Below are 13,754 nucleotides of genomic sequence, written 5' to 3' on the forward strand. Positions count from 1 at the left end.
GGCCAGCTGGTTGAAGACAGTGAGATGTCAAAAGGCGAAACATTCCAACTCCGTTTACTGCAGTGACTTAACTTGGTTTGCAGAAGACAGTATGTTCTAATTCTAATTGATTTCAGAATGCAGTTATCCCATCTGATCATCTTATTACACAAACGGACAACAGCATTTCCAACTTTAGCCCACCATGTCGGAGTTCAGTGCTCCATTTTACTCCGTGACCTCGACCAGCTCTTGAGTAAATTTCCATTTTACATGTTGAAATGAGGGCCATGTGACCAACACACCATGCCAATTACATACAGAACATTATGTCTTCATGTTTCCCAATTATATCAGCATAGCTAATCTCGCATGTCATGTGATGGGACTCATCCCAAGGTTCCCACAACGATCAAAATATAAGTGCCATGCCTTTTGTTACAAAAGTAAATTACATTGTATGCCGGGATTTCTGTCTTCACAGCGGGTAAGATCTCCGGGTCTGTCACAGAACATGGATTTTCCCTGGACTATGAAGGGCCCAGAAGCCCACCACAGGTGGAGGGAAGTTGGTACAGATGTTCTCCCATTCACTTGATGTTATGTTCCCTCCACTAATTCTTTATAATGACTCAGACTGTGACTTATGACTGTGAATCAAACTTACTGACTAAAAATACTTCCCACCGACACGGCTTAAATGAGAGCTGCCACACCTTCCAAAAAATGGCCTCTTTTTTTAAAGATGGAATCTCACATGATCAAACGTGTTAAAATGAAGTGAAACATCAAAACAAGCGGATAACGCGTAACGCATCACAGAGGTGGAAATGATCGTGGTGGTTGTCAGCAGGTTTTCACCGGAAAATACAGAATGAAACCTCATGACGACTGCAGACCGTTGCTTGCGGAACTGAAGTCACGCATTCCGGCCAGATATATGAAGAGACGGACCGCTGCGGATCTGAGAGAGATGAAGTCTGTAAAACAGTCTGTAATCTTACGATGTATTTTTTGGACTGTGAGAAACACGTGTTAGTGTGGCATTGGTAGACAGCTACAGAGGATTGCAGTATGCAGGTCAAGCAAAGCTGACGAAAGTCGTGGAGTATTAGCAACCAGCAAGTAATGCAGAACCAGAGCCCTCGATATAATATGGAGAGACGCAGATACTTTTCAGACATGTAGAATGATAAAGGCTCCAAACACTATATCAGTGTTCATTCTGTAAATTGTAATTTTATTTACATTCTACCTTGCTTTATTTTAAGAACCAATAAAAAAAGCTTTCCACAAATCAATGAACAGCCCAAAAACTGTAATCTAATAATAAAATCATCATCTTAACAAATTTAAGGAAAAATTGTGCTCGAAACTAAATTGTATAATAGCGTCTTTTTTAATTATATTTTTTAGATTCAATTTTTTTTTTAGATACAATTCATTTTACGCTGCTAATTCCATGCTGTAAGTTGTCATAAATACTGGACAATAATAATAACAATAATTATAATAAAAATATACAGAAAATTGAGCTTGGTAAATTGCTTGAACAAGTATAAATAAATATAAATTCCAAGTTCTGAACACTGTTTATTTTTCTTTCTCAGATGATGGATTAAGAACTGACACAGAATAAACACGAGCTATACGTCCAGGAATGCATTCCCAAAGAAGCCCATAGCACGATTTTTTTTTTCTTCAAAACACTGAATCAGAAGCAGTGACAACTTCTCACTGCGACTCTCAGCTTTCCACATCCCTTACGTCTTGTGGCCATTTCACATCATCATATGTGAAGAGACACTCTTCCATCTGACGAACATATGCCACAGGCTGACTAGTCAGCGGCCGCCAAAGAGGAGAGGAGGCCGCGCTTACACTGCGACACAAAGTAAATAATCAGAAGTGCGCAGACTCACACTATTTTATTTAAACTGAAATTACTTTAGAGGGAGAGGTGGTCAGTCCATGATAGGGATCAAATAGAGAGTCACTCCTACCTGACGGGGTATGACAAAGAATGCAGAGCTGAGACCAAGTTCTCAGTGCAAGAGTGATCAAGTGTGTAACAGTTAGGCACATCTCTGGAGTGCGTAATTAATGAAGGATATTTAAAGCATGCCGTAAGTTTTCACATTGTCAATCAATGCGGTGATGGTAGAATAGTATACTGTAATGGTGGAGGCTGTGAAGTTGATAAACATCAGGTATTACTTCCTTTGATGGTTATTTTATTGGGAGTGTGACAGCAGAAAACACTTCAGCACTCTTCTTCTAAGCCCCAAGCGAGGGGCAATGAAGAACACACTTCTTCACACAAGATATGACCCCTTGCAATCCAGCCCTTCAGATATGTTTGGCGATGTAGTCTTGGTCAGACAGACGACTGCCAGCGCAGGAAAAAAAATCTTGCTTTGAACAGGAGCTTCCCTGCGCCAGAGTACACGGCTTAAATGGAAGGAAATGAGACCGGGTAGAACTTAGTTTAGCACTATTGTAATACGAGCACAAATACACATGCTGGCAAAACACAATTTATCCCTGATGAATGAATGGCCTGCAGCATTTCCAGTGGCTCTACAGTGTACAGCGTGTGATTGGCCGACCAGCCTTGATAAGAAAAACATTAGCTGCAAGTATCTCTGCTCTCTATTGAAAGCAATGGCTGGATGTTTGAACAAAGTAATCTACTTGTGGTCAGTCTGGAAGACAAAGAGGGAAACGCTGCTCTTGAATCTTCACGTTTCTTTCCGCTCCCACCTTCACCGACTACACAGGCCCCTCATCGTGCTGCGCCTGATCGATTCCTCGATAGCCCATTTCTTCCTGCAGTATAACGTGGTCTTGAGTCAGCATGACACAGCACAGGTCACACAGAGTTTGAGGCTCGGAGGGATAGATGTAAAATCATTCAGATAAGTCATAATCTTTAGATGAAGTTAGCCAACACACACGTGACCACCAACAGAAAAACCACAATCACATTATCAGCCATTGAATTGACTCTCAACAGTACAATAAACTGAAGGTGACAGGTAAACACCTACTTAGTTGAGTAAAGACCAGAAGTACACAGCTTTACAGCTGTTTGTTGATGCATCCTTTTGTGTATTAACTATTTCACAAGTGTCTTTTTACTGTTGAACTTATTATACCACAGTTAGCACCATTCATTTGTATCTAATGTCCCAATAAAGTAAAACAAAAGCACACTTGCCAAAACTAACCAAATGACTGCACTAGGAAGACCTCTGTGCTTAGAGGCAATAAAGCCACACAGTAAGCCAAAGGTCAGAACGGATTAGGTGTTGAGGTTTCTGAGGTTTGCTTCCCATCTACCATTGTAATAATTCCCAGATCAGACTGAGCTATATGCTATGTCTCATGGATTTGGTGGCCACACCACTAATAGGACTTGATATTTAAATCTGGATCTCCTGTGGTGCAGGTAGTTCCTTCTTGCGCTCTTTCCCAAAGCACATCTCGCCTCATCATGTCACCACATCCACTAACCCCACTGCTCGACTTCCTCCTCTTTTGCCTGGTATGTCCATCACCCACATGCACACTATCATTTTAAGGTCAGTTTAGGGTTAGTGATCTGTGGAAGACAATGTTTGTTTTCTGACTGCAAGTACCATGATAGTACTGGATAACCCTACAACACTGAGAGACATTCTGTCTCTCAACACAATCCACTGTAAGAGGAGAAATGTCCGAGGCTACGGAACCATAGCGACCCAAGGCAAGTAAGTATAGAGGCATCCCACAAAGGACACATTGGAGCAATTAAAATTCAAATAAAAAGTCTGAAAAACATTCAACACCAAGAAGTACAAGTTTAAACAACAATTTACAAACATGTTCTATACAGAATATATAGTACTTAGTCAATTTACTACACTACAATCAAGGCATGTTGTAGGCAGATAACTTCACCAATCCTTTAGGTGGTGGGTGACTGGTCGAAATAATTATTGGTGCGAGCCCTAGCATGCAGTCATGTGAGGAAACCTTCAGTGCATCAACATGTAAGCATGTTGTTGTGATGATCCATTAGCTTTAACTTTACAGTTTTCAGTTTGTTTTTTCATTCAATACAGAATGACGCAAAATGAAAATCTGCAGTATATTTTGAATAAACAGGCGACGACTATCACCTGCAGATATTTTATAAGACAGTCAAAACAAGGTCCTGATGATCTACAAGAAAAGCGCTTCTTCATCCCTCAGCAGCTTGCCAAGAAAATGTACTAATGAATGTCCCAGCCATCCAACTAACCACCGTTGCTGGTGCCATGCATATGCATCTCACTGGTTCTCAGCACAGTGCCCAATTGTGGGTGTAATGACTGTAAAATGAGTTCCACATCAAGGGGCAGTCACAAAGCAATGTGTTTTATAGAGCTCAGCTGGAGGAAACACCCCAGAGTGATGACAACAAGTGTTAGTCTGGCAGTGACCACAAACTAATAAAGCAACGCTGGCTAACGTCACAGGAAAACCCACACAAGTGGTCTGACAGGACCTGCTACCATGCAATTTGATAAATGGAGGAGATGAGGCAAAGAGCAGAGGGAGCTCCAAGTACAAGTGACAATCTGTTGTGTGAAATTCAAGACAGCGACAGGGATGATCTGTGACGGAATAGTAGCGACGGTTTCATAGGACAGTGTCGAGATGGACACCCTGGAAATTCAAAGACAAGAAGGAGAGAAAGATGTGGTACAGATGAAGATGGTGAGGATTACATTGGGAATGACCAGGAAGGGCAAGGTTAAAGATGAGTGCATCAGAGGAACAGCTCATGTGGCGAGGTTTGGAGACAAGGTTAGAGGGGGCAGATGGTTTGGACACATGGAGAGGAGAGGCAGGTGACAGAGAGACCAGGAAAGAGAAGAGGAAGACAACCAATGAGGTTCATAACACAGGGTTTCGTGTGAGCGTAGTTGGGGCAACGGCAGGTTTCAACCAGCATAATCGGTCTTTTCTGTTGTTTTTGTCGACATGTAGTGAAAAGTGAGTCACAATAACAGCTTATGCGTATCGTTGTTCTCAGTGGGAACACTGGATGATGCACAAGACTGGCGATGGAAAGGAATACGTAGAGAAATGAAGAGAGATTTACTGACTGTTGAAAATATCAAGCAAGTAGCATGGCTTTGGGTCGACTACCACAAGTTAAAAATTTAACTGGCAGTTGAACAGAGCAGTCGTGATTGATGATAACGCAGATGATTTACCATGTAGTCGATACAAGATTAATCATTTAGCCACAGCTTCATGTAGCTCCGCACAAGCCAATATGTTGTGCCAGAGATGTATTTAAACGGCTTCCCTTGTGAAGAATAAGTAACCTGTGAGGCTTAAAAACATCCTTGGATAAAAGTGTGATTCAGCTATAAAATAATAAACTTTAAGTGTCAGGGTTGGCTGTGCAATGTGCAATATTAACACTTGATAATAGACTATAGGACACTCCAGTTTGAGCTTTGGTTGAACAATCAAAGGCATGTGTTTCGTCTATGGAAGACATTTTCACTGCTTGTGCAATTATTTCTGTTCTGTACTCTAATACTATTCGCCTATGACCAGTAAGCCCTTCTTTTTGTTTTTTTGTTTGTTTTTTTTGTGAGAGGTGCAATTTCTGAAATGAGTGCTACTTCACATATGCAGTTTATCAAGATAAAAATGTACCTATTATAATGTAAAAAGGCCACTGTACATTTCAGTCCCAATACCTGACTCGACACCTTGATACGGCTGTTACACTATAAACTATAGCCGAGCAGAAAGATGAGCAACAAAGCTCCTCAGCTAAAACCCATGTAAAACTGCGACCAGAGTGGGAGACAGTGGCGACCAGCTCGACTAGTAATTTAGTTTATGCAGGAATTAATTGAACAGTCAATCACTGGTGACAATGAATCAATGTCTTTGTGCCAAATACACCCATGCATTAACATCCGCGCCAGAGCTCATTTTATGCGTGAAAACCAAAACACCAACGCCTGGATCAGAATCAGACTTATGAGGAACAAAGAGTTATTACAAGCAGAAGTGGCTTACTAGATCCTTACCTTTTGCAGCGAGAGGCTCCATAGTTGTGATGTTCGAACAATACATTCCAAAAGGTGTGAACTCCACTTCGGAGACTGGATTTAATGACATGATATTGCTATAAGAATTCTAAATACACGCAGCAGGCAGTAATCACAGGATGCAGCTTCATTTGCAATAAAATCCATCTTAAAATGAAGTCAGTCATCGAAGCAGAATTGACGCGGCAGAACCTCTTCAGGGTTTTCCCTGGGATTTTTTTCCTCAGCAAGGAGGTCTTTCTTCCTTCAGAGAGGCATGACTAATCATAACTTCATATTCAATTAAAAGTGAAAAACCCTGGCTTCCACTCTCATTTAGAAATGCACACAAGTCAGTCAATATTTACACCTTCTTTACTGCTTCCCCAATCTTATCTTATTCACGTCTGACTCCAGACTATGAGACTCACTTATCTGCAGAGTTACAATCGGGGGTCGCCCTCAGTCTAATTTAGCATCAAAGGTGCTCAGCCTGCCTCGAATACAGATCCAGTTTCATCACATGAACGGATTCATGTCTACAATTTCTGCCTTTAAGAAATGAGAATTTTGAAATAGACAATGCACCTTGGCTTTTGGCACTGGATCTGACGGCCTGGCATCAGCATCTCAACAGTGTAGTAACACAACATGAGTGGACTGAACTTTTCTGGTTAACGACTAAATCTTCAAAGAAGGACGAATTTAACTTTTGGATTGGGCATCAGCTGTGCAGAGTAGAGAGCAGAAGGCTCAGTTGGGTACAGGTTTTTGGTTGTCCCATCGGGCACACACATAGGGACTTCAGTTCTCATAGAATGCACACTAATACCATGAAATCGATACCACTTTGAGGCAGCGTGGAGTTTTTGAATGTCAATTTATGATGGCAAATTCTGTTTGTACTACAGTGAAACTTGTGACCTTCATTCATGTACACAAAAAACATCCTAAGGAATGTTGTTCAAATAACGATATACATGGGGAAAAAAAAACAAAACAAACGAAGTAATATTATGTGTAATAGCATGAGTACTTGGACTCAAATGCAAGTACTTGTATATTACTCATTTTGGGAAAAACTGGTATAGGTGCATCGCTAGAAACAAATGCCATGCCTTTCAAAAGAAAAAAAAAAAAACAACAGACAGACGTTCTCCAATATAGAATAGAATAGAATGAATTTACAGTGAGAATAAATTCTGGGTATGCTTTAAGTTTTTTCCACAGAACTGAAAAGCAATCGCCTCGCCTGCGGAAATTTGTCTGCAGTGCTGTTTGCATGTTGGATATTGACATTTTGGGACACTTGCTGAAAACAATGCTTAAAATAGGGAGGGTTATGTGGACATTCTCCTCACAAAAGAGTCATGAGCAAACACGTTATGAAAGCTAAGAGACTGTGTTTGTGTAAACAAACAACTGTGAGATAACGCTAAAAGACACAAACATTGGATCAATACAGCTTGTTTGATCTGAACGCAGCAGTGAAGAAAAAAAATAAATTACTCACTCTATAAAGTCACACCTAAATCTTGTCATTGGAGAAACCTAACCAGCCAGACACACTGCAACCGCTCCACTTCAGCCTATCGACCTGCTCAAGACGATCTGCCAAAGTTGAAACTCAATCATGAGTACTCGGTGTGAAGTCGTTTGAGTTCACCTCTTGTTGTTCGACTGTTACCCTTGCCACACCCAGATATGCACGTCTCTTCTGAACATTCAGTTTCACTATTGAGGGTGACAAAAAAAGTGATGACGCAATAAAGCAGCATCACAAGCTGCTGGCAAAAGATAGTAAATATTTGCAGCCTCACAACTCCATTCACATTATTTCAATTAAGGTCACATGATAGAAAACGCAATGGTGGATAACTGAAGCTCGTGTTTCTGGAGTGTTTTTTTTCCTTGCATTTAAAATTGAAATCAATAAAATGCACAGCTGATTTCCTATGGACTAAATTTATATTGAATCATGTGCAAATCAGTTCACGCAAAAGTGCCATTACCTGCAAGAGGTGGCAAGAATTCCGAGAGTTCCGATCGGCAAACCGAAGATATTTGATTTTCAGGTATCAATACCACTTCAAGATAGTTAAGTCAAACACTGGACAACAGACGTATTGGCAGACGCTTAGTGTGCTGCACAGTTCAGGCAGGAAGAACTACAATTTTCAAAACTCATCAATTCCACATTTATTTTGACAGTTTTTGCCCTCCTGAACTTACGGGTCAAGATAGGCAGGATGTGTCTCTATTTCTGACACTCGTGTCATCTATTCATGTGACCATAAAAGCAGTACTTAAGGATTTATTTGAGAGTCTTAGGAGATTGAAAGATAAAACACCATCTGTTCGCAGAATCATTGATTAGAATGAAATGGAGCGAAAGATCTAATAGCTTCTAATCGATTATGCTCCTGAAGTACAGTCCATTATGACCCTGTGTATAAACATTCTATCACTCGTGCAAAACAGAATGATCATCACAAGCATGAAATCATGCAGTCTTTGGAAACAACACTTCATGTCGGGAGTAGTCGGCTTGTTGTTGCTAACAAATCCTTGACATGACCCGCAGCCTGCGTTGACTCAGCTAAGTCAACTAGTCAAGTGTGAAAGCAATGACAGACTGGCAAAGTTTGTTTCAACAGTGACAAAATGTTAACAACCAACATCACCACCGAGTGACAGGTGCAAACACACGTCTCTGAGTGGACAGACGCAACTCAAATGAGACCACATTGTAGCTTAAAGTCGCAAATTAATAGCCAAAGGGGGTTTATTTTTAACTGGCGTAAGAGCCATAAATAATACAAAGACAACTGACTTTCTTAGTGGTAAAGGTCATGATCCCAGAGAGGAACTATTTAGCAGCGACTAGCGATTTATGTTTGTGCTCTTGCAGCAAAAAAATAAAACCCTCTTATTTTAATGCAACAATACCTTGCAAGAGTAGGTTCTGTATACCAAGAATGTTATTCTCAGCCAGCTCAATTTTGTACATTCCCAGCAGTAAAACTGACAATCAAGCATAGCTTTCAGTTCCAGAAGTCACCACACACCTTTATCTTGACTATGCAGACGGAAGTCATCCAAATTCATTCTAAAATATTAACAGCCGCATCAATACTGCCTAATGCAAGATATCTTTTAACACACATGTCAAGCAACCCTCCTGATGTTTTGGACAAATGTCATCACTCATCCACGTGGTGGAAATGAACGGTACTGGTAGTTCTGTAAGTTCATGTAAAAGATGAGATGGTATCTGATTAGGTAGAAAGGACCACAATACAAACCTAGAGCATTTTGGAAGCCTTTGTATATTTATACATATTACTTACCATAATTTCCGGACTATAGAGCGCACCGGAAATATTAGCCACACCCACTAAATTTAAGAAGGAAAATATATCTTGTTCATACATAAGGCGCTGTGCTGTAGAAAAGTCAGGGTGCACCTGGCAGTAAAAATGTTTTTCAAAACTAGAAAACGGGGTCCAGCATCGAGGCTGAGGAATTAGCGGAAACAATACGGAGCATCTTGATATAGCCACACTGCTCTCACAACAAGTTGAACACAGTGAGTGAGATTACTGACAGTCGAGGTTTTAATCAGTGAAGCACAGATCCAGACATCGGAGATGATCAATGAATAGTCAGGTGACCACTGCGCTCCTCCACAGCACCAGTGTCCTGCAGCTCCTGGCTGCACACCTCAGTGTTTCGGGAGTTTACAAAGTTGCTTCAGACCCTTTATTGGCCGGCTTTTATCATATTTGCGTGGAGTCGTGCTGTACACGTAGTTTCCGGCATCTAGCACAGAGTCGCCTGAGGCGATAAGCTCACCCCCTGTAGAGAGTTTCCTGAGACAAGGTGCAGCTCTCCAGTCGGGATCATGTCAGTGGCCAAAACCCAACTCGCTTGTTTTCATGTGTTGGACTTTTGAGCTGAACGCTTGAGACGTCTCACATCTTTTATTCACAACTAAAGCCCTCAAAATGCACAGTTTTTACTTGTGTGCCAGAAGTTCCGACACCACAGTCGGTCTCAGCGGCTGCTTCTCGATTCCAGACCTCCAGGAGATCAACCCCGTTGACAGAGCAGCGGACACGCAGGGGAAAACAGCGCATTTTGAGTGCTTCAAGGGTAAATAAAAAGCCTATGATTTCATCGATTTAATTGCCTCCGTATATTAGCCGCGCTGTAGTATAAGCTGCATGGCTCAGACCGCGAGAAAAAAGTAGCGGCTCATAGTCCGTAAATTACAGTACTCTTTATACAAAGTAGTTTATGTGCCATACAAAGTCACAAGAACACCTTCTGTCAGTTAAATTTTAAGGCAAAATCATTTCAGAGATTGAGTGTCCTCACACAGACCTGTCGAGGATCTATGATGGCTTCTGCTTCGCAGTTCTGATATGTAACTGATAATGTATAATCGAGGAATAGCTTTATAACAGCTTTGAGACTGCTGGAACACCACTTTTTGGTTTTGCAGTCCAGCACTACTAGGGAAAACGAAATGTACAGAAAAAACACCATAAAATGACAAAGTCACTAAATGTGTTTCAACCCTCAAAAATATGCAATAATTCAGCCTGGAATTTTACATTCAGAAATCAATAAATATTTCGTTTTTAAGCCTCTGTGCCGCACAGCAGCAATGCAAGTTTGTGGCTAATAACACTCGCAGGAATATTATGGTATCTTCGCAGCAGGCTACTTCACTGTGACGCAGAGCCCATTGAAACACAGATTTGTCCTGTTTTTGACATGGAAATGAAGCATCTCTTATTGTATTATTATGGAACACGTGCTCTGTATTTTCAATGAATCCTGGAAAGAGAAGGGAAAGGAAGAACTACCCTCCTCTTTCTCTACCTTGCCCATTTCGGTTGTCAGGTAGAATCAGAGCCATCCATAGAGGAGCACAGGGTCCTTAATAGAAAATGTGAGAAAACTAGATACCCTCCGAGGAGCAGGCACGACTCCAACTCCAGTGGGACGCAAGTTGCACAGCTGTGAATTTTATATTTTATCAAGACATAAATGTAACACTATTATGGAAGACTGATTACATTTTTTTGTTTTGAAATAATTTTTAAATGATAATATGATTTCAGATTGATGTTTTCGGCCAAAAACTGCAACAATTGACTTAAACATTTACAGACAACAGCTCAGTGTGAACATTTTCGCCAATGTCAGATGAAGCACTTTACAAATACTTATTGACAGCATGAGAAATGATTGCTAATACAGCTCAGTCAGCGTCCTTGATTTTTCTAGACGAAAGGCAGCAATCCAAAGGTCCAAATCGGATAACATCAATAATAAATAGCATGCCCTATTTACGTATTCTGATTGTTTCTTTCTGGTGGGTACCACCAGACATGCAATAAAAATATACATGGGGGACACTCTAATAGGTCACACTGATCATGTTATGTCCAAAACTAGGGTATTTCTTGCAGTGGACAAACAACAACATTAAAGATGGACTACTTGGTGATGAATGGGTGAAGCACAGGTAGAGAAGATAGAAGCACCATCAAAAGGAATCCTGTTCTGAAGCTGTTGCATTTATGAAATTGACTCAGCATGGCAATGAATAACCAACGCTACTTTTCCACACATTGAGCCGTTTTGGAAAATAAAGAATCCAAATGATGAAGTCTGGACCTGCGAGTAGCAGGGGTGAGTTTGCTGAGAAGTAAATTCGACTGACTCCCTGGAGACCTACAGGAAGATAAGGTACATTTACACCAGTGCTCTATCCGAGCGCAGGCACATTGCGGCAAAAAAGCCTGCAGCTGCTGGAAACATCACCTCGCCTCTGGCTCCAGGTAGAGCAGCTGCTGCTGCGGGATCACCGGGCCGCTCAGCAGCGCTCTCTCTCTGGGGCTGCAGAGTCGGGGCCTTCAAACACACCTCCAACTCCAGATCAAGAAAATATACCTCCGTGTCCCCCCCCCCCCCTCAAAAACCGCCATGTGCACCACAAATGTATCAAATAACAGGCGAGCTAAAGGGTAAGAACCAGAGCGCTTGAAGGACAGATGAAAAAGCAAACACTGAATAATGAGCAAAGCGGCCCTTTGAGGGGGAAAAAAACACATCATGGCGTGTTGAGAAGGTGATTAAAACAGTCTGTGGGAAATGGTTCGACCGTCCTTTAATGCAATGCACCGCGATGCTGCAAACACTCCCTGCGTTGTTTGGCCCCACCAGCCGGGCCTTCGTGATGTTAACCTGCCTGCTGACCGGGAGGGAGCCACCGATCCGAGCAGATGTTGAGAAATGAAGACATCTACCATTTTCCCAGTCACTATTAACCTGACAGGAGAAGGAACGCGGCAAGGACAGACGCCAGTCAGGGCTCGTCCGTATCGTTGAGGTGGCTGAGAGGAAGAAAAAAAAACCCGCACTGCATTTCTCTTGACTTTCGGCTCCGCTTACCTTCTCTTGCCTTCAGCAGAACCGTGTTGGCGACGATATTTTCAATCTCCATTGTCACAATACAAGTCCCAAGCAGTAAGGACGCATTTCACTCGGAGGAAAACGACGCTAATTTTTCTCAATGCTGGATCAAACGTGCCGAAGAGTGAGGCAGCTGCGTGCGCGTTGGGTGACAGCGGCGCTGGCGCATAGTCGCTGTCTAACTGCGCGGCCCGGTTCTCTTCATTGGAAGATGTTTAGTGAAAGCAGCCGACCATCGGAGCCACCGAAACGGGGCTTGTTAGCATTCACAGCCTGCCCTCCCGAGCCTTACGCCTGCCTTCCTTCCTGCTTCGGCTTCCTCGTCCTCAGCCCCTCCTCTGCACGACGGAGCAGCGAGAGTAGGAGGGACCTGTCAGGGAAACCCGCACGATCCGCACCATGGCCTATTTCGTTTCGCCATGTTTTTTTATGGCAAACCAACAGGGACAAATGGCAGCACACACTGCATGAGTCCCAAAACATTTGGGTTTGATGGCACTGAAAGGAGCATTTGCGCATGTGCGCGGCTTCCAGGAATCACAAATGTATTCAAATAAAATTTCAAGCGCTGCGTTAGCGCAAGTCAATTCTCCACAAGTTGATGATGAGCACGAATTAGTAGTAAATGTACTTAAAAAGAAGCGTCCGTTGCTTCAAAGTCAGACCCAACAGTGACATCTAGTGGTATTCATAGGAATTCCTTGAATTTATTTCAATCTCCGATAAATTGCAAATGGTCTCATTATCGTTACAATGCAAACACCTTAGTCAACATTTCTTGCTTCTCACTTGACACAGCAGAGTAGTTTTTATGTCACTTGTCCCTAGTTTTCCAAACAGTGGTTGTGTTAACATGTATGTATACACTCTACATGGTGTTTGTGTTGTGTGGTATGTTACTGTTACATATACAGCTACTTAAAACATCAACTAAAATATTGTTTCCTCTTAAATATCTGCATATTTGTTTGGTCTAATTCCATTTAAATGATCCATTAATTTCCAATTCATCAAACTGTCTTGAACATAATAATATTAATAGTAGTTATTTAGTAGCTACTAAGTATTCCTACTTTGTATATTGTACTAATGTATATCAGTATAACCAAGCAGTCGTTTCATTTTAAATTGTCAACATGTGATATGTTGTTCTTTAATGTCAACTATAACACAGTAAACATGTTGAAAAGTAAAAAAGCAAAA

At 41.6% G+C, this 13,754-nt stretch overlaps 1 protein-coding gene across 5 annotated transcripts in view; it reads right to left on the reverse strand.

Annotated features, from left to right (window-relative positions):
- The window catches only part of LOC128754998 (G protein-coupled receptor kinase 6-like), a 41,953-nt gene extending 29,030 nt beyond the window's left edge, over positions 1 to 12,923 (reverse strand). For 2 of the 5 annotated variants that reach the window (XM_053858077.1, XM_053858073.1), the window contains exon 1: positions 6,063 to 6,099. In XM_053858077.1, the coding sequence (XP_053714052.1) occupies positions 6,063 to 6,084 (22 nt within the window). In that variant the 5' untranslated portion in view covers positions 6,085 to 6,099. Of the gene's footprint in view, positions 1 to 6,062; positions 6,138 to 7,575; positions 7,689 to 12,530 lie in introns of those variants that run through there. The other 3 variants (XM_053858076.1, XM_053858074.1, XM_053858078.1) reach the window with 3 other exon arrangements.
- Between the last annotated feature and the right edge of the window lie 831 nt (positions 12,924 to 13,754).

The sequence above is a fragment of the Synchiropus splendidus genome, chromosome 2 (assembly GCF_027744825.2).
Source record: "Synchiropus splendidus isolate RoL2022-P1 chromosome 2, RoL_Sspl_1.0, whole genome shotgun sequence".
NCBI lineage: Eukaryota > Metazoa > Chordata > Actinopteri > Syngnathiformes > Callionymidae > Synchiropus > Synchiropus splendidus.